A 20,613-nucleotide genomic window follows, 5' to 3' on the forward strand; every position below is an offset into this window, starting at 1 on the left:
GTAGTGTCAAGGAGGTGGGATCTAAGGCAGAAACCTCCCTGGCCTCTTAAGGATGGGATGGGCCAGGAGGGGAGGGGTCTGCCCTTGTCAGGACTTGTTCACCTGTGTCAGTGAGAGCTGACTAGCAGCTGGCTCATGAAACATACACATGATGTGGATAGCAGGTATAGTCAGCTACCTCTGTATAAAAATATCCTTAGGATATAGGGATTTGTTTCCTGGGGACAGTGAGGAGTCATGGGGTGTTCAGCAACCTAGTGATGAATATAACCACCATCATTCCCCTTTATTAATCCACTTTCTACTGGAAAGCATGAAAGTACTGTAACTTTGCAATACTGATCCATGGCTGGGCGAACATGGCTGGTTTAATCATCATGCCAGCTCGCCATACCATAACTGAAAGAGCCGTATGACACTATTATTGTTGGGATAAGGTACTTTGACACATGAGAAGTCTGACATTTTGCCTGTGCCCTTAGAGAACTTCAAAAGAAGGACTAACAAAGTGATGGCGTCTCGCAGTGAAGTAGCACAGATTCACTAAGTGTTCCAGGCAGCGGGGAGGAGGAGACACGGGTATGGGCTCAGTGGGATGCTGCGAAAAGCCTCTGTGGAGGTGGTAGGCATATGTTAGCTCTCAAACTATAGGGTTTAGAAGGTCAGAAAGGAAGAAGCATTTCAAGTGGAACAGATCATCTGGGACATGGCTGGGCAGCAGAAAGCAGTGCTCAGTTTGGGGGCGGCAGGGCATAGTGTGGTCTGGCTGGGGTAGGCATGGAGCTGCAGGCTCATAGGAGCTAAGTTTGGAAAGGGCTGGGAGACCTCAAGGAGCATGTGCATGTTCAGCTTGGACTTCATCATGAGGATAATAGGAAGCCATTTTCATTTTGAAATGGGGGAGTGACAAGATGAAAATAGTTTGGGGTAAAATGTGGTGGGCTGACGAGCTGCTCCGTGCCCCAAGGTCTGATTCAAATTTTATTCTCTTGGTCAGTGGTAAAGAAAGTGAGGGGCAGCCGGGCACGGTGGCTCACGCCTGTAATCCCAGCACTTTGGGAGGCCAAAGTGGGCAGATCACGAGGTCAGGAGTTCGAGACCAGACTAACATGGTGAGACCCCATCTCTACTAAAAATACAAAAATTAGCCGGGCATGGTGGCACGTGCCTGTAATCCCAGCTACTCAGGAGGCTGAGCCAGGAGACTCACTTGAACCCAGGAAGCGGAGGTTGCGGTGAGTTGAGATCATGCCACTGCACTCCAGCCTGGGTGACCCCATCTCAAGAAAAAAAAGCGGGGGGGGGGCAAGGGGAAACAGAAGATGGGGACTAAGGTCTGTGGAAATAAATAAAATGCCACCAGAGCCAGAGGAGGCGTGTGTCCTGGGTGAAGTTTGTTTTTCATCCCACGGGTAACATTTATGAGTTACTGTTCAGCAAGAATGCCTTGCGGAGGTCTCTGTGGACTAAGCTGAGGCTCCAGCCTGTGGCAGCCCAAGGGTTGCTGCCATATTTAGAGCTTCCAACAGAGGGTTTCATTTTCCTTGGCTTTGGTGCCAAGAAAAGAGGGGTTCTCATACTTGCTGTCCAGCAGGGCCAAAGCCTGGCCAGCAAGAGGGGCATGGAGGTTGGGTTCTGGCACGGCCCACCACCTGGCACCTCAGCCATGAATCAGACAACAGGCTAGGCCATTATCTGGTCATCTGAATTTAGCTACCTGTCCTTTTGTTTAAAGCCCTTTTGTGTGCTTGGCACCTCCTGGATACTCAGCAAGTTCTGTTTAATGAATGCGTTCTCCCCACCCAGACTCTCACTGCCTTGCTCCCTTTTCTTAGCCTGTCTCCCAACCACTGGCACCCCTGCCCATTCCCATAGTGTGTCTTTGTCATTCCTCTGCCGTCCTGATTGCCTCCCCATATCCTGCTCTTCCTTCAAAGCCTGCCTCCAGCAGAGTTCTCCCTGTCTTCTCCAGCCTCGCAGGCTTTCTCCTCCCAAACTCCTACAGCACTTGACTGTTCAGCCCACTCTTCAGGACTTGACTCTTCACTTCTCTGCAAGCACCCTGAGGTCAGGGACAGTTGTTCTACGTTTCATTCTACTGCTCACAGCCCCAGCATAGGAAGAGGGAATCACTAATATATGTTGAATGAGTGGAAGGAATAAGCCATTGCTGGGGGAAAAAGTACAATTCTGTTTCCCAAATTGCTCAATGTTATCATTTGAGATCATGATATAAATTTGGAGAAGACTTTTAGCATTTCCTGTGGCTTTTGATGACTTCTTTACAAAGGAATGGAAATGTGCACAGACACCTCACTTCTCATCAGAGCAAGAGGGGGCAGAATTGGGAGAAAGCAAGTGCTTGCACTGTGGCATGAGTCAGATCCCACAATGCTGGACATGTGAACAGGTATCAGATCAGGGTTTTTTATAAAGGAAGCCCCGGAGAGATTCTCTACCAGCTCATTCCTCTCTTTTCCTTTTTCTTTTTCTTTTTTTTAATAGGGAGGGGAGAAGGGGTTATGGGATGGGGGTAGGAAGTGAGGGATCCCGTGCTTTCTCCCGCTTCTCTTGCTGTTTTGAAATACTTCAAATTCCAGGAACCAGAAGTTCTGCAACATGTTGGGATTACTAAGGCAGATCCTAGGATATTTCACTATTACCATATGATCAAGCATTAGTCTTGATTAAAAGTCTAAACAAATGTTGTTTTCTTTGAAATTAAAGTATCTGAAATAAGGAAGAGAGAACTGACCCTTAAAATCATATTCTGTACTTGAAAAGAGTTCTCTCTGACAACTGCCTGTCCTGGTTATGCACGTCACCACCCCCTTCACCTCCCCCACCCCCCTGCCTTTTTCCATCCAGAATGTTTGACGACACTGCCAGGGGAATTTCTGCCCCCTCCTTCCTGTATATACCCAGTGCTGGCCTCTGAGGCAGGCCAGCTCTGTTTTCTCATGACACAGTGATTATTTTTGGCATTGCAGATATTTTCTCTAATGTTATTACCCACCCCCTTTCTTGATTGCCTTTTGTGGAGCAATCGTTTGGGTAACTCCCTGTAAATCTGAGGGTTAATTTTAGTTTGGTGTGGTAGAGGAGGCAGTGGGAGAGAGGAGGACAACTTCTACTCTGGAGCGCCCCACCCCCACCTTAGAAGAACCAGAGAGGTCCTCTCATGCCCTGCTCATGAAAGAGCTTGCTTTCACCAGCTCTGTGCTCACCATTCATCCTTTCTGCTGGCGGGCTTGAGGATATGGATATCCAGAGGTGACGCTGGGGGCTGCACCTCGGGGATGGCATCTTAATGACTTGACTTGGCGGGTGTTAGAACAGCACCATTCAGAGTGAGTTCACTCCCTGCGCAGTTGGCTCGCTCAGCCTCTGTCCATAGAGTTCTCTTGTTCACGCTGCAGGAGGAAATGGAGATTTCCAAGTGGGAAGGAGCCTTCCCGATGTTTTAACTCTTCACTGAAGGGAAGAGGAGCTGCAGAGAGTGAAATAAAATCTGAGCCGCCCCAGCTGCAGCACCCGGGAGAGGAGCGAGGCTGGGCTGGGGATGGAGGCCAAGGCAGCTGGGATCACTTTTTCTTTCCTCCTGGAGAGGGAAAGGAAAAGAGTAAAGGGCATTTTTTGATTGTCTTTCACAATCTGTTAGCAAATATTTACCTAGTTTGTCTCCTCTGGCCCAGGTTCCAGTGAAAGATACACCAAAGTGGAAGATGTTGTGTCTGTGCCCTGCCCCAGGTACTTATAGTCCAGTTATAGGAGGACGTTTGCATAGAAAAGCCAGCAAGACAGGGAAGCCTTTAATAAGAGCCTGTGAGTAATGTGGGCAGGAAGTGCCCTGGAGAATGCTGCTGAGGGGCCAGGGACACGGCTGGAGGAAGTAGGGCTTGAGCTAGTCCTATGTCTTGAAGACATAGGAAGGGATAAAATGATACAGGTAGGGAAGACATGGAGGAGGAGAGGGACATCAATGTAGGGCTTAGTAAAATCCCATAAAGAAAGATACAAAGAGAATACGATTCTTCCTGGCAAGAGAGAAGATCAGACTTGTTGGACTTTATGTGCCTCAGATTAGGATGGCAGCGGGCAGCACTAACCTTGCCAGTTGGCATCTTCAGTCTCAAGATCGCAGGTGTCTCTGGGTCTCTTTCTACTCAAAGTGTGAGGTCACAGACCAGTAGAATCAGCATCATCTGGGAGGTTGTTAGAAAGGCAGAATGCCAGGCTCCAGCCCAGACCCTCCTAAAGCTGCCCTGTAACAAGATCCCTGGGTGACTCCTGGCCACAGCAAAGTTTGGGAGGTGCTGCTCTCGGTGACTCCACAGGAGTTGTCAGCAGCACTCGTTCAGACCCCAGATTTGATTGACAGAGGTGACAAACACCGACATACACATGCACACCTTGAGTGTCCACAGGGTGACTCTTCCCAGATGGAAACCTTTTATTCTAATCAAGAGCTGGGTTAGAATTCTTAGGAAAGATCTAGAACAGTGAGCAGCTTTGAGGAATCCACAGAACTGAAGTCATTGAAGTAGCTTGTATCCGATGTCTCCAGTTTGTACCACTTTGTATTACTGATGCTTTAGAGGACACCAAAAGAACAGGTATGGGGTTCTTTCCCTGGAAAGTATGTGGTCTAGTTAGGGAGAGAGAAGCCACAGAGGTGAAATCAAGGGAGAGCAACACAGGGCTGAATCGTGTGTGTGGAATCTCTGAAGTGGGACTTGGAGGAGAAGTCAGCACAGGTGAGGCCTTCCTGGGGGAAACGGATGCTCGCTCTTGAAATATGAGCGTAATACAGACAGACCTAGGAGATGGAGAGAGTGTATTCCGGGCAGGGAGTGGGAGGGGCAGCAGCAGGAGCTAAGTCCCCTCTAGAGGCTGAAGTGGGGTTGGAAGCTGCTCCCCACTTTCCCCAGGGAGTTTGCTTCATGCTGAGGAACCCATTTTACATCTCAGGCCCTTTCTTCTTGATTCTACTGCTGGCAATTTCTTTGTCAATTTTCTTAGCTGAAGGCAGTGTTGTAGGAACAGGATGGCAGCACAGATAGAAGGGTTTGAGCCAAACCACAGATTGTGCTGCTGGAAGCTTGTGAGATCCAAAGGAAGAAGGCTCCTGATGGGTAGAAGCCCTAAGGAAAAAATCTAAATCAGATCTGGTAACAGCCTGAGTGTGGGGAAATACCTCCAAGCCCAGAGAGGTGGCACCAAAGAAAACAGTCTACTGAGAAGGAAACAATCTGTGGCAGCTGTAGACTCCACAAGCAAAGTAAAAGTACAAACCATTTTTTTTTTTAAAGACTTCTCCAAGCTGAGAACTATCCCAAGGGGGCTGGTCTGCCCGCTGAGGGGCTGACCTCAGGCAAGAGGGTGGCCAGCATGTCTCACTTTGTTGCTTCTCACACCAAGTACATGTTTCAAAAAGCTCATCAGATTTAGCATCCTAGAAGGCTTCACCCTCAATATGCCCAGCTCAGCTAACTTTTTGAACCTGTAATAGGGACTTGCTTATTGGCCTTGTAGGGAAGTCACCCAATTACAATCAAGAATATGGGATTTAGGGTCACATGATCCGGGTTTGAGTGCTGGCTTCATCACTGGGTGATGGCTGGGCATGCCACTAACATCCCTGGGGTCTGTATCCTCATGTGTAAAATGGGAGTGATATACCTGCCCCACAAGATTGATTCAGGATTAAACAGAGGCAGTTCTTTACTAACCGGAAAGAGTCACATGTTGTTGTTTCCAGGTTGTGTAGTCAGTATCTCAGCTCGCTGAGGTTAATTAGTCCCTTAGCTGAAATCTGCGTGGTGTCAGGGGTCCGGCAGTGGCAGACCTCAGAGGCCGCAGAGAGCAGTGGAGAGGCAGGCAAATGCCTCCTGCACCCACTGGCTTTCTCCCCACTTTTTCGTAAGTGAAGACGGCACAGAGTCTTCTCTATACATCCCTGCAGTTGATAAGATAAGGGGTGGGAAAGATGGAAAGAACACTTTATTTTTACACTGGGGGAAGAGGTCCTGCTGATCAAAAAGGATGGCCCTCTTCCCAGAACTGGATTAGAGTCAAAGGAAGCCTCCAGTTTTAGCACAGCTGGTCTTCTCTCTTCAGATGCTTTGACCTGCAGATGGCATGAGGAAGAGAAGCAGCCTAGATAGAGCTGGCGATGGGGAAAGGGGGCTGAGCCTGGGTCCAAGGCCGAAGCCATTGCACATTCTGCCTTCCTTCCCCATGATACTGCCCTCTGAAGCAGCGCGTCCCGTGCTCTGAGCTCAGTAATGCTGGCTGTGGTCCTGAGGATGCCAGTGTTACCAAATCTGCTGACTCAGCTTTAATGGGGTGAGGGTGGGGTCACTGTGAGGTGGCTATGGGGAGCTGGCAGCAAGCTGGATACTTATCTTTTATTATAAAAAATAAGCAATACCTGATGCCAAGGTAGTCATCATAGTGTTATTTATAACAGCTAAAAATTAGAAACCATAACTGAAAAGCAATAAGGGAATAGTAAAATGCATTGTGGTCCAGCCACATGATATGATATTGTGGGCTACTATGAATATTTTGAAAGAATTCTTAATAATGGGACATCTGTTAAGTAAAAGGAGCAAAGTAAAAATTTATAAATCCAATGAGATCGCACTTCATTTTCTTCATACCTTTTTGTATTTTCGAAGTTGCTTATACTAAATATGCATTACCCTTATCTTCACCGAGGCATTTTTAAAAAGGAAATTATGTGTTGGGAAAAGCTAGGTTATATGATGGACAGATAATGAAGGTCTGCTTGTAATCGTGCTGCATGTCCAGCGCTGCTTGGCAGCAGGCTGGCTGTTCACAGGGCCTTGAAAAAGCCAGAACTCAGGAGTTTTGTTCCAGTTCCACATACTCCTATTACCTTTCTAAACCTCAGTTTTTCCTTATCTCTAAAATGGGAATGATGGTAGCTGCTCTTCCTGTCCTACTGTGTGAAATTTATAAGTTTAGTTACAGATTTCCAGATTGACTCACAAAGTGTTTTACAGACTGTAATGTGTGATCCAAATGTAAAGTGGTACTATTCACTAATATGTAGAATAAAGAATGCCCCACTGTCTTAGCCCATTTGGGCTGCTACAAGATACCATAAACTGAATGGCTCATAAACAACAGTTTCATTTCTCATGGTTCTGGATGCCGGGCAGTCCAATATCCAGGTGCTGGCAGATTCAGTGTCTGGTAAGGGCCCATTTTCTGATTCATAGAGGTGCCTTGTTGCTGTGTCTCCACATGGTGGAAGGGGTGAGGGGATTCCGCTGGGCCTCTTTTACAATTGCACTAATCCCATTCACGAGGGCTTCACTGTCATGACTTAATCACCTCCCAACGGTTCCATTTTCAAATATTACATTGGGAGTAAGAATTTCAACATAAGTATTTTGAGGGGACACAAACATTCAGACTGTAGCACCCACTAAGCCTTGGGCTTGATGAAGCTAAGCACAGGGACAGTTCATTATGATTACTCCTGTGTATGCACAGCTTTTCCCAGCTGGGCTGGGAAGTCCATGTGTCCTCTGGTTACGTAAAGAGCTGGGTTATCTGAAGCCCCAGATGCGCTGCTTAGTAATTGAATCTGCTGCTCTCTTCTACAAGGCTGCCTGGGGCTGAGAGGGCCAGAGGATAAGCATCTCCAGTCAGCCCAGGCAGAATTGACCATTAGAGGGCCATGTTGGGTGTGCCCCAGACATTACTGTCAGCTCCAAATGCAATCCAGGCCCTCTGCTCCCGGGACACAGACCATCAGAGTAGGTCAGAGCTGGAGGTTCAGCCCCAGCGGAGGGGAGGTTGGGAGGCTGAGGTATGAGATGCTTTCCAGGATTCCTCCTTCAGGAAAGTGCCAAGTGAAAGTATTCGCCCCTGTTTTAGCCACTGCAGCTTCATGTCTTCCCTCTTCTTTGTCCCATCTTGTAGATTTTTGATACACTAGTGTGGGTTATTAGTCTTATCTCCCAGATGAGCTGTGGTCTCTTTCAGGATAGAGACCATGCCCCTCAGGAGAGATGTGTGTATTAAAGCATATTAATGCCTTTTTTCCCTTTTCAAAGTCTATCTGATCTGGCCATCTTCTTCTGAATTTGCTAATTTAATGTTTTCTGTTCTGAATTTGTAACTTTTTGTTGTTTTGCTTTGAGATGGGTTCTCACTGACACCCGGGCTGGAGTGTAGTGGGGCATGGCTCACTGTGGCCGTGAGCTCCCATGTCAAGGGATCCTCCTGCCTCAGTCTCTTGAGTAGCTAGGACCACAGGTGTATGCCACCATGCCCAGCTAATTTCTAATTTTTTTTTTTTTAGAGATGCATTCTTGCTATGCTGCCCAGGCTGGTCTCAAACTCCTGGGCTCAAGCAATCCTCCTGCCTCAGCCTCCCAAAGTGCTGGGATTATAGACATGAGTCACTGTGCTTGGCCTATTCTCTGTCTTCACTGTCTAACACTGATACCTTTCCTCCCCTATGTGATAGATTCCCCTACTGATCACTGCTGCCTTTGGACATCAGAATGTATCCAGAACACTGGCCACTGGAACACTGCCTTCATCTCAAACATTTTTGTCTCACTCCTTTGGAATGGCCCTCAGAGCTAAGACCATTCTTTTCAATACCTTCAATTGTGGCAAAGCCTTACCTTTTGAGGGTACATTTTATCCTATCAAACAACCACAATCCATCCACAGCTAAGTCTGGTGACTAACGGGGTGGGTAAACTGGATGATATTGTTTGGGGTTTGAAATGAAGTGTGTCCTTTGAAGAAAAAATCTGATTTTCTTATGTGGCTCTGAAGTTAATTCTAAAAAGACTTCCCAAAAGACAGAGCAATGGCCACCTACCAGCATTCAGTTATAGGCTTCTCTCAAGGTGGCTTCTTTGAAGGGTAGCCACCTTCTATGTGGCATTATTTCAGATGTCTCCTTATCTTCACCTCCCTCTTCCTATTAGCCATAGTGTGTGGTACATTGGTAGTCACACCAACTCCTAGATAAATAACTGGCTTATGATGGTGACTTCACATTTGTGGGACACAGTGAATATGGACACAGTGCATGGTGGAGGAAAAGAGTGTGGTACATTTTGGAAGTGGATCTGGGTGTCAGTCTTCCACAGACACGTGATCACAGGCCCAGAAAACTATGTGTTAATAAGTCGTCCAGGTTATTCTGATGGGCCAAAATTGAGAACCACTGCTCTGCAAAAATGGGGCCGATAACACTGCATCATTGAGGATCAAATGAGACTGTTTATTAAATACACCTAGCCCCGGTGCTAAATGTCAGTTTCCTTTTTTTCCTTCCCTTTGAGAAAGATGACATAACTGTTTGCATCTCCAAAAACATTTAAGTCCAACCCCATCTGCCTCCCCCTCCACCCACACACACTCCTACCTTTAAAAACTGGCTGCTTTGGAACAGTGGTCCTCAGCCCTGGCTGCACATGAGCATCACATGGGGAGCTTTTAAAATGCCCATTGCCTAGCCTGCACCTGAGACCTATTAAATCTGAATCTCTGGGGGTAGAGCCCAGGCATCTGTTTTTTAAAGCTCCTCTGGTGACTCCAGTGAGCCGCAAAACTGAGAACCACTGACTCTGGTTCTGCTGTCATTTGATCCATGAAGCAGACAACTACTAATAAGTATGGGGACCTGTGACTTTTCCTCATCTCTGGATCCTGGAGCTGGGTGTGTTTCTCCCATCAGGCAGCCCCTGTGCAGCAGCCACAAGCCTCATGGAAGTGTCACTAGACCTCCAGCCTCATGGAAGTGTCACTAGACCTCTCCCAGTTGCATTTGACCTTTATTTCCTCCATTTGCAGCTTATTGCAAATTGGCACCAGCTTAGAATTTCACCAACCCATAGACTGATCTCAGCCTGCTTAATTAGCTTCAGTCATCTCCTTGACCAGCTGAAATCCATTCTGCTTCTAAACCATTTAACCTTATAGGGTAATAGGCATATTGTTTTGATACCTGGATGGCCACAGGCATTAGGCATGTGAGTCCTAATCACTCTAAAAGTCTAGCTAATTAGGCAACCAACCCCTCAGTGTTACTGGTGACAGACATCTTGGGACCCCACTCTAGGATATGTTCATATGAACATTCCACCACACTCCCAGCACTACTGTGACCCTCACCTGTATCTGCCAAGGCTCACAGCACGGAGTTCCCTTCTTTCTCTTCAGACCCCATCTGAACTCTGATGCTGGTTCTTAGTCCTACTCTGAATGTTCCAGGTGTTCTCCTAAGGTGAATGGGTGCTCACTTAAAGACAGAGTCTCCCCTCATGAAATTTTTGTCACCGTATTTAAAAAAGTCTTAGCCTTTCTCTTCTTTCCAAAGTATGTGTGAACATCCAGTTTGTGGGAAAGTATCAGCAGAGCACTGGGAACATCAAAGTTGTACAATAAATGACAGTTTCCCTGCTACCAATGGAAAAACTTTTGATCTTGGACCCAGAACTAGGTTTTAGATGATGTTTTTAGCAAATTATTTAATCTCTCTAAATCTCCACATCCTCATTTGTTAAATGGGGATGATAGTTTGTATCTCTCAGGGTTGCTGTGAGGATCAAATGAGATAACACATGTAAGAAAAAGTGCTTTCTGAACTCCTAAAACTGTAAGGGCATTATTTGTCCTTTTATTATATTTGTCCTTTTATTATACCTCCCTGACTTTTGAACCAAGAGGCTGCCTAAGATTCTCAGTCTTTCTTTTTCTGGAAGTCAAGATGTTGCTTTATTTCTTGCTAAAGCCACTATCTCCTACAGTTAAGCGGTGAAGAGGGTATTGGCCTAGGAAGAGCAGGGTTCTAGCTCTAGCTCTGCTACTAATTAGCCGGACTGCTCTAGGCAAGTAACTTACCTGCTAAGGTGTCTGTTTCCAGATCTGTGAAAGAGGAACAGTGACAATACCTATCTTGCCCACTTCACTTGATTGCAAGGATGGTATTAGATAGGGATTCACTGTGTGTCTCAGGACTTCTGTCTGCTCACTGACTACACACCCTTCAATGGCTTATGTAGGCGTTGGCTTTGTGACACTGGGCAAATGACATATTATGTCTGAGCCTCAGTTTCCATGTCTCTAAATTGTGTTAATACCTGCTTTATTTTATTGTTAGTGAGAGTATAATGAGATAATATGTGAAAGCTTCTTGGTACAGGACCGGGCACAAGGCAAGACTCACATATCAGATGCCATTGTCAGAGCACTGACTCCAGATTGCCTTTCCCCTACTTGGCTTTTCCTCTCTGCCTCTTCTACTCTAAGGAAGGGGCAATGTCAGAGGGAAGCTTTGTGTATACAGATACTGGCGTTAATGCCATAGCCTGTGTTGGGATTGCTTTTGCTCCAGGATGGCTTCTCTTGGCCCTTGATGACGAGGTTATGTGTTAACGATGCTTTTGTTGGAGAGCACAAGGGTTAGTGCTGGAGAATGAAATCCAGCATCTTTCACCTGGCATGACCCAAAGTCATGATGTGTGTGATTTCAGCATCCTGTCCTCTTCCCATCCTCCTTTCCTGTGCCAGAATACTTGCAATTCTTTAACATTTTCTCCACAATCAGGTCAGGATTAAAATGCAAATGGAAGCGACTAATATAAAAACCACCACTAAAGGTCTAGTCAGGGCAAGTCCTGAGAAGGCGAGGAAGGGTGGGTGCAGGGGTAGGGAGAGAGGGAAACAGGGATGAGATAAAGGAAGCAGAAAAGGGAGACAGGACAAGAAAAATAGTTTCACTCATTTCACAATTTTTCTGAAGGTTCTTCTTGACCATCAACAGCTGTTGGACAGTTCGTCCTTTAATCCGAGTATATGATGCTTAATCCATCCACAGAGCTGGACGGTCTGTCTTTTTAAATGAAGCATATTGTAAAGTCAAAACAGTGCTTCTGCCCCAAATCTTGGGGGATTTGAGAGGCATGTCCACATTCCATGAATCCCAAAGTACAGATTTTCTGTCCAAATAAAAGGCTGCAAAGCCAAACAAAAAAAGAAGCAGCCTCTGGAAATCTCAGATGGCAGGACAGAGCGGGCCAGCTAGAGCTGATTAGATTGAGGCCTTGAAACTTATAGACTGCATTGGACACTTTCATCTTATTTATGTTTTTATAGAGATGGGGTCTCACTATATTGCCCAGGCTGGTCTTGAACTCCTGGGCCCAAATGATCCTCCTACCTCACCCTCCTAAGTACCTGGGACTACAGGTGCAAATACTACCATGGCCAGTTAGATGCCTTTAAAAAAAATAAAAAACAGACTTGTTTCTTTATTAAATATGCAATATTAGGTTATTTATAGAAACCTAATAAAATACAGATAAGCATTACAAAACAAAACAAAACAGAAAAAAAAACCTTTCCATAGCCTCACTACCCTGCAACTGCTAACATTTTTGAGTAGAAGGAGACAGGACAGTCACTGGTGGTTAAGTACCACGATTCTGGGGCCCACCTGCAATGCAAAGTCCAGCTGCCTCATTTATTTGCTGGAGGCCACAGGTGAATTACTTGGCCTCTATGGGCCAGTTTCCTCATATGCAAATTTGGTATATAATAATAATAATAATGCCTACTTCCAAGGGCAGTTGTGTGAGTTTAAATAAGCCAAGGTAGTATTGCTTAAAGCAGTACTTGGAAGCACTATGTCAGTGATACCTATAATAATAGTTATTATATGTCTAGCCTTTCTCCTATATAATTTATAGGAAGTATTATGTATAATACATACATTTCTATGAAAATAGAATTGTCCTATACTGTTTTTTAACTTTTTAACCCTCATGACTGTCTTTTCATGGCCATCTTTTAAATTAGTATTAGCTAACATTGATTGCTTATAGTTGAAACAGGCTTAATGCTAAAGATTTTATATAAATTATCACATTTAGTCCTCACAATTAACTCTGTAGGGTAAGCACTATTGTTATCATTTTACAGATGAGGAAGGTGAAGTAAGCAGTTTAAATGATTTATTTATAGAGCTAACAAGCAGAGAAGTTAGAATTCCAATCTAAACATTCTGGCTTTTAAATTTGCCTGTGTTAGAACTTGCCATAGACTTTCTAAGAAAGTCCAGGATTTTGGCTGGGTGCGGTGGCTCACACCTGTAATTCCAGCACTTTGGGAGGCTGAGGCAGGCAGATCACCTGAGGTCAGGAGTTCGAGACCAGCCTGGCCAAAATGGTGAAACCCCACCTCTACTAAAAATACAAAAAAATTAGCTGGGCGTGGTGGTGGGCACCTGTAATCCCAGCTACTCTAGAGGCTGAGGCAGAAGACTTGCTTGAACCCAGGAGGCGGAGGTTGCAGTGAGCTGAGATTGTACCATTGCACTCCAGACTGGGCAACAAGAGCAAAACTCCATCTCAAAAAAAAAAACAAAACAAAACAAAAAAAAAGGAAGTCCTCCAGGATTTCTTTAGGACTTCCTGAAAGAGGCAAGCTTCAGTGTCTGTCATCTCTGCAACAAAGAGGAGAATGAGGCTGAAACAGACTGGCAACCTATGCTGGCAGGGCTTAGAGAGAAAATGTTTGTGCCCACTGCTTTTTAATCCTTGACAGAATGCACGTTGGTACTCTAGACTGATGGATGTCTGGCTATACTTGGGCTATAATGGTATTTTCAGTTTTTACTGTGGAAATCACTCTCTGGTATAATGTGAGATCTAGCATCCAGTACTATACTCTTATTTTTTCTGAATGTGTCTTATGTAGAAAAGGAACCTTAAAGCAGTTTTTTATCTTGTTCTCAAAAGCCTCTGACAAAGTAGTCTGAGCCACTGATCATAGCTTCTCTTTCCATCCCTGGACATTCACCCCATCCCCAGATAATCCAGGGCCAGGTCCAAGGCATTGGCAGTTAATTGAACCAGCAAGTCTTTGCCCAGACTCCACCCATGTGAAGCCCTGTTCTGGCCTCAACAGGGAATGCAAGAGGAGGAAGTTGGTTGAGAAGACACCAACACCCACAAAACCAGAGCTAACAATACAAAAGAGATTGTGTGTGGCTCAGACAACTGGCGTGAGCCCAGATCAGTCCAGTGGGGGAGGGTGGCTGCACTGTGGGTTGGGGCCATGGAGAAGTCCTGGCCAGAGGTATGACAGGCTGACAGTAACATTTCGGGAACTAACCTCTTCTTCTCCACTTAGAAGTAGCTCGGAAAGGAGGAAGGAGAAGTCCCGGGATGCTGCGAGGTGCCGACGGAGCAAGGAGACGGAGGTGTTCTATGAGCTGGCCCATGAGCTGCCTCTGCCCCACAGCGTGAGCTCCCATCTGGACAAGGCCTCCATCATGCGGCTGGCGATCAGCTTCCTGCGAACACACAAGCTCCTCTCCTCAGGTAAGGCCAGCAGGTTCCCCTAGGCTAGGCAGATGCCAGCCTTATCAGCATGTTCCTATACTCAGGGGACTCCTCTGCTGCCAGGGCTGGAAAGTCTTTCTTCCCACTGCAGAACTTTCACCCACAGAAACACCATCATTAGTGCTTTATTCCTACATGTTAAACATCTCTCTTGCAGCAATGACCTTCACCGTGAATCTAGCCATGAGAGGAAGGCAGGGACAGGACCAGGGTTACCTGGAAGCTGGAGGGAACACGGGGGCTGGGAGAACCAGGAACGGCTTTTGCTGACTTCTCCATGTGTTGCCATCTGGCCACAAGACCCGTCCCCCAGAGTAGATTGAATCTGTAGGAAGCATTCTAATCCTTAACTTCCAGTGCCTTCTCCAGAGCAGCAAGAAGGTGTGCCCACACATACGATCTTTTCCCTCTTAGAAGCCAGTTAGGCCAGGCAAATCATTTAGTGTCTCTGAATATTGGTTTCCTCAGCTATAAAATGGGGTTAAAAAAACTTCTTGCCCAGGGTGTCTGTGAGAATTGACTGAAATGATGTCTGTAAAGCACCTATGTGATGTTCTCATCAAGGGTGTCAGTTCTGTAAGGATGCTGGACAGGATGGGGTGCTCCTCCCTGCCTGCTCTGGTGCTGCAGGTGGGGACAGTGTCCGAGGGGTGAGCGTGAGGGAGGCACTCGGGGAGGGAATGTTCTTTTGCCGTTGTTTTTCAGTTTTCCGGAGTGAGCCTGGTGCCTTGGAGACGGTAGATTCCGCCATCCTGTTATGAAGTGGCTATTCTTGGAAAGAGGGAATCCAGTGTGAGGCTGGGAGGCCAGGCCAGAATGTACTATTCTGGTCCCTGGAGTACAGGAAGGATATGGGGGACAGACTTTCAGAAAATAGGACGACAGCTCAGTGGGTCTGGGGTTGGAGGACTAGGCCTAAAGAAACGAAATGTGCAGGCAAGAGCAGGAGAGCCAAGGGGGAAGATATGCTCTATAAATACTTTCAAAGAATAATGCAAGACAATGGCAGATACATGGTCACACATGCTGCAGAGAGAGAACAGTGGGCTGAGCCCTGGCAAGGCTTGGATTGCTGGATATGAGAAAGGCCAGGAGACTGCATCACAGGGCATTTGTGTACCCCTCCCTTTAAAAAGGCTTATCTTCTTGGATAACTGAAGGCAAAGTCAGCTAATGTTGCAGTCATCTTTACATATAAAGAGTAGACAGTGGAGGATTTAATGACTGGATGGAGGCCCCTTCCCCACAGTGAGAACCCTCTCCTTTGCTTCCCTGCTGTGGTACTTGAGATTCTGCTCTTAGACATTCATTCCTTTGGATTAATCATTGCTTCCTTCATCATCACTCCAATTCCTCCACCAACACAAAGCCCCAGAAGGGGCAATACAGGTTGAGTATCCCTTATCCAAAATGCTTGGGACCAGAAGCACTTATGATTTTTAAAAATTTTTTCGGATTTTGTAATATTTGCATTATAATTATCAGTTGAGCATCCCTAACCCGAAAATCTGAAATTTGAAATGCTGCCATGAGAATTTCCTTTGAATGTTGTGTTGGATTCTGGATCATTTCAGATTTCAGATTAGGGACAGTCAACCTGTATATTAATTGCAGAACACCTCTGACTGAATTTGGACTCGTTGAGTGTTTCTTCTTGTTTCACAGATAAGTGAGACACAGACAGGTTAAGATTGCTCAAAGTCACACACTTAGCACATGGTGAACCTGCACCTGGAATTCAAGTCCGCTTGAATTTTGGGAAAACAGACATAGGACAGCAAGAGCATTCTGTAAACCTGGTCAGGCAAAGATGTTGACAAGGGCTGGGGTGTGGGATGTGGGAGAAGGGAGAGGGTAGGGGAGCGAAGGTCAGCCGAGGCAGCTGGGGGCCAGCGTGATGGGGAGGAGGTCCTCCCACATTCAGAGGGTTATTCCTCTCCTTTCCCCTAGTGCAGGGCTTTGTTTTCCATGCTTGCCCACCTCAAAGGCTGAGTGGCTCAGTGGTTCAAAGGTCAGTCTGGAGAAGGCCACGAGTTAGGCTGGGCTGTCTGAGCACATCTGCCTGTGTGTGTGCGAGCCCTTGTGTGCTGATGTGAACCCCTGTGTGCTAAACATACCCACAGAGACAGGACCAGAGTGGCCACGGTGGGACATCCCATATCTGTCCCATCTCAGGAGCTATAGAAAGTTGTGGACACAAATTGCCTTGCCCTCTTGCTGGGCTCAGCCCTAAACCAGTTAGAGCCCTTAGCCTGTCAGCTCTGGTCCTCTCTGTCCCAAGGAAAGAAATGAAGAAAAAGGATAAAAAGTTTCTACTTTTGGCCATCTGGTCCTGGCGTCCTTGAAGGAGTAGTTCTCATTGAACGAGTGAGGCCAAGGAAGGGGGAGATGGTTTCTCAGCACCCGCCTTTCTGACTTCTCTCCCAGGCTCCTGCCACACATTTTCTAGACTGATTGTTGATTTTCAGAAATTGTAAGACAAGATCTTTTTGCTTTTCCAACACATGTAGCATCATAAAGAAGAGTACAGGATTTGTGGGCAGATAGACCTGCATGGGAATCTTAGTTTGGCAGCCTTCTTTCTCTGCAGTGTTGTAAAAATTTCTCTGAGCTTTAGTTTCCTCATCTGCACAAAGGGAATAATGGTGCTTACTCTGCAATGATATTTAAGGATTGAGATTATAGATATAAAAGGTCGTATCCTGTAGCCTGCCACTTATTAAGCTCTCAATAAGTTATAGCTGAGAAATAAAAATTATTATAAACAAATATATTGATTTATATTAAATATAGGCTTCTGAAGAAATGATGTAAAAGAAAACCCAGTGTAAATCCTTACTATCCTCTAACCTATCTTCTAGTGATTTCTATCAAAATGCAGAGTTGTCATGCTTTTCCAAGGTAAAACAACCCACATATTCATTATTTAAGCACTTCTAACAAAAGTGAGTACCAATTTTGGCTCACTTTATAATAGGAAATAGCTGGTTGCATACCTCAAAGTTCAAAAGGCGAAAAAATACCAGGTTTTTCTTTAGAAAAGGTTCTCTTTACTTAGTAACATGCTTCCCTTTGATTTTCACAGTAGGCTGTTCTGTGTGGGAATGTTGGAGAGGAAACCTCAACGTTGAGAAATTCAGGCTGTGGGTCTGGGCTGCTGACTGAGATTCGTATCACAGGAAGCAAACTGAAACAATAGCTTTATGATATTAGCTTCCACACTGGGCTGAGGACAGAACACACTCTTACAGGAACATCGGTGGAAATGCCACTTGATTGTCTTAAATCCTCTTTCAAGATGAGCCCCACAAACCATGAGCAAATCAGGGTCAACTCTGCATTCCGAGGGCATTAAACATCAGTGAATATACAAAATTTGCTTTTCATTGTAAAGTTGAATTTTGGGCTTGCCCAGGCTCATACATGGTGAAATCAAATTCATTTTCCATGGAGCTGGAGATCGGCATGTAGCAAGGTTGCTAAAGAGAAGGGCCAGTTTCATTATGGATTCATCATCATTTGCTTAGCGAAGACATCAGTTGTAACAAGAAATTATGTTTTCCTGATCTCTAAGGGAAATATATTAAAATGCGAGACAAGTGATTTTAAAGTTTTTAAGGCTTACTATGACCTTTCCATGCAGGAAAAGTGGGACAAAGAAAGAACCGTGGAGGGAGATATATGTTCTGGTACCCTCGCACACCTCACTTTTTCAGACTTCTTTTCCCAGACTTTCACCCCACCTCCACCCGTTTGTCCCACCCACTCTCCAAATCAAGGCTGCCTTCTGTCCTGTTTGGAAAGAAACCAATAAGCTGATTCATGTGAGGATGTTAATGGGTGAGAACAGCTAATATACAATCTCTTCTAGAGATACTGACTTTGTTCAGATCATTCCCTTAACTTAAACTAAAAAGTCTGGTCAGTCAACAGGTGTTTGCTGAACCCAGTCCTGTACTACATCTTATGAAGGGTAATAGGGAGAGGCAAGATAGGATAAGATATATGCAAAGAACAAAGGCATGAATCCCTTCAGGACTCTCAGGGAACCCAGGAAGATCAGGAAGGACACAATGCCTTCTGTCAAAGGCATCAGAGGAGCCCAGGCCTGCTAATGGTGGCATTTAAAGGTATGGCTAAGGATCCAGTAAGCAATCCCAGAATGATTTCCCCATGGCTTGACTGGCATTGCTCTTGCAGTCTGCGCATCCAGGAGGGCAGGGGTTGGGGGTCCAGGCCCTGGGTCAGGTGGAGGAGAAATCTGTTTAGGCAGAGCCTTAGAAGGAAAGCCCCTGTGGTGGTCATGAAGTGGTGACTGCCAAGCACATCTTCAACCAGGAAGACCCCATCAGAATGGCTTTAAGAACAGTCAGAGCAGTCCTGGAACTTCTTGAAGTAGGAAACAAAAGGCGAAGTGACCTTGGTGGAATAAAATTGCAGCCAGCATTCTGACTAGCAGCACCATGGGGCAGCCTGGTCTCCAAGACCACTGAGGAAGCTCTGCTCTGCCACTCTGCCCGCTCTCTCCCAATGCACAGCCCCTGCTGCCCAGGAAGTCCCACCCCACATGGGCGGTGCTGCCTGAAGGAAATGAGCGATGCTCCGGAAAAAGTGCTCCAAAACCTCAGCCGGCGCATATCCTGGCTGTGGGGAGTCATCAAAGCCTGTTTACTGGGGCTATTTTTAGCATTAAAGAATCTTGTGCTCCCCAGGATGGGCATGTGCCGTCTCAGCAGAGCACCTCTGATTTTAATGACCTATCTCTCGACTTTGGGGTCAGACCCTGAAGGGTCCTCGGAAGCAAGTAACTGAGATCTAAAGCCCAGGATGATTTACAGACCCGATTGGTGGCTTATTGAGCACCTACTCTGGGCTCCTCGCTTTGTTCTCACCAAGAGTTGATGTTCAATTGTTGTATCACCTTACAGCAGTTTATCTCTGTCTTCCCCACCAGTCTGTCGATTCCTTGAGGGAAGAGATTGCTCTTACACCTTTCAGTATCCCTGATTCTCCTTAGGACAAGACTGGGCACACAAGTGACACTTGTGGATAGATTACTTCATGCCTAGCGTAAAACAGACATGAACACAGTAGAAAGTTAATAACGGTGTAGGGAATGAGTATATTTTTCCATGTATGTTACACTGAGTAGGATATTAATGATACATCAGGGAAGACACGATGTTCACAGGGAAAAAGGCAGAGAGGTCTTCAGCAAATTTGTGCCATGAGCCTCCCAGGTAAGGGTCTGCCTGCTGGCTCCACAGTTTTCACCCTCAGCTCCAAGCTGGGAGTGACCTGGCCAGGTTCCTTCAGAAGCTCCCAGGAGAATAAGCAGGTGCTGTGAGGGCACATAGTTCCACAGAGGGAAGAGACCCTGCCGCAGCCCTGCAGTCGCAGGGTCACTGGGGCCAGCCTTACTGGCTTCCTGGTCCTTCAGCCCTTGTGACTTCAGGCCCAAGACATTCTGTTTCCCTTCATGGCCCTAGATTGCCCCTCTCTCTCCCAGAGCCCAGCTGACCCGATGCTGCTGCAGCCAATTTCGCCACCTCCTGGAAGTAAGTGCACTGGGCATGGGTGGAAACCAGTTTGGCTATGTTGGAACTGTTAAAAACAGGAAATTTTAAGCAGGACTATTTCCTCTGGGACTAGTTAACCCAAATAGGGTTGTCTTGGGATTACTCCAGATTTTGAAGTCAGTGTTACCACTGAGATCAAAGAAATTGAAGAGAAAATATCTTCTCAGTTGGCTAGAAACCACAGGGTTGGCCTCTGTGTATCTATAGAAGGTGGTCACCTATCTGGTGTGATTGAAGTGGTGCTGAAAACCTTTCCTCAGTCATCTCCAAAATAAGTCACCACCTGCCAACATAGGCTAATTAAGGTCACTCTAGGACCTTTGAGCTGAGGCAGTAGCTCTCAGCATGTGGTCCTATGAGTAGCAGGGTCAGCATCACCTGGGAACTTTTTAGAAAAACAGATTCTCAGTTCCCACTAAAGACTTACTGAACCAGGAACCCAGTGGGGGCCCATCCAGGGCCAACTTCATGGGTGTGCAGCATATGCAGTCTTGGAGCATTTAGAAGGGTCTCAGGCTTGGTTTAATTTTTCTAATGAGAGGTCTCACTTTTTTTTTTTTTTTTTTTTTTTTTTTTTTGCGCTGGGCCATGCAAATTATGTAGCAGTCCTGGTCCCAGAAATTTTT

The 20,613-nt window shown here is 46.1% G+C and overlaps 1 protein-coding gene across 2 annotated transcripts in view; it reads left to right on the plus strand.

Moving 5' to 3' along the window:
* Positions 1 to 20,613, plus strand: part of EPAS1 (endothelial PAS domain protein 1) — an 87,478-nt gene that overhangs the window by 34,662 nt on the left and 32,203 nt on the right. For both annotated transcript variants that reach the window (XM_012450578.2, XM_012450577.3), the window contains exon 2: positions 14,197 to 14,387. In XM_012450578.2, the coding sequence (XP_012306001.2) occupies positions 14,197 to 14,387 (191 nt within the window). The remainder of the gene's footprint in view (positions 1 to 14,196; positions 14,388 to 20,613) is intronic.

Source organism: Aotus nancymaae, unplaced genomic scaffold (assembly GCF_030222135.1).
Source record: "Aotus nancymaae isolate 86718 unplaced genomic scaffold, 86718_ANA_hifiasm-v0.15.2.pri h1tg000057l, whole genome shotgun sequence".
NCBI lineage: Eukaryota > Metazoa > Chordata > Mammalia > Primates > Aotidae > Aotus > Aotus nancymaae.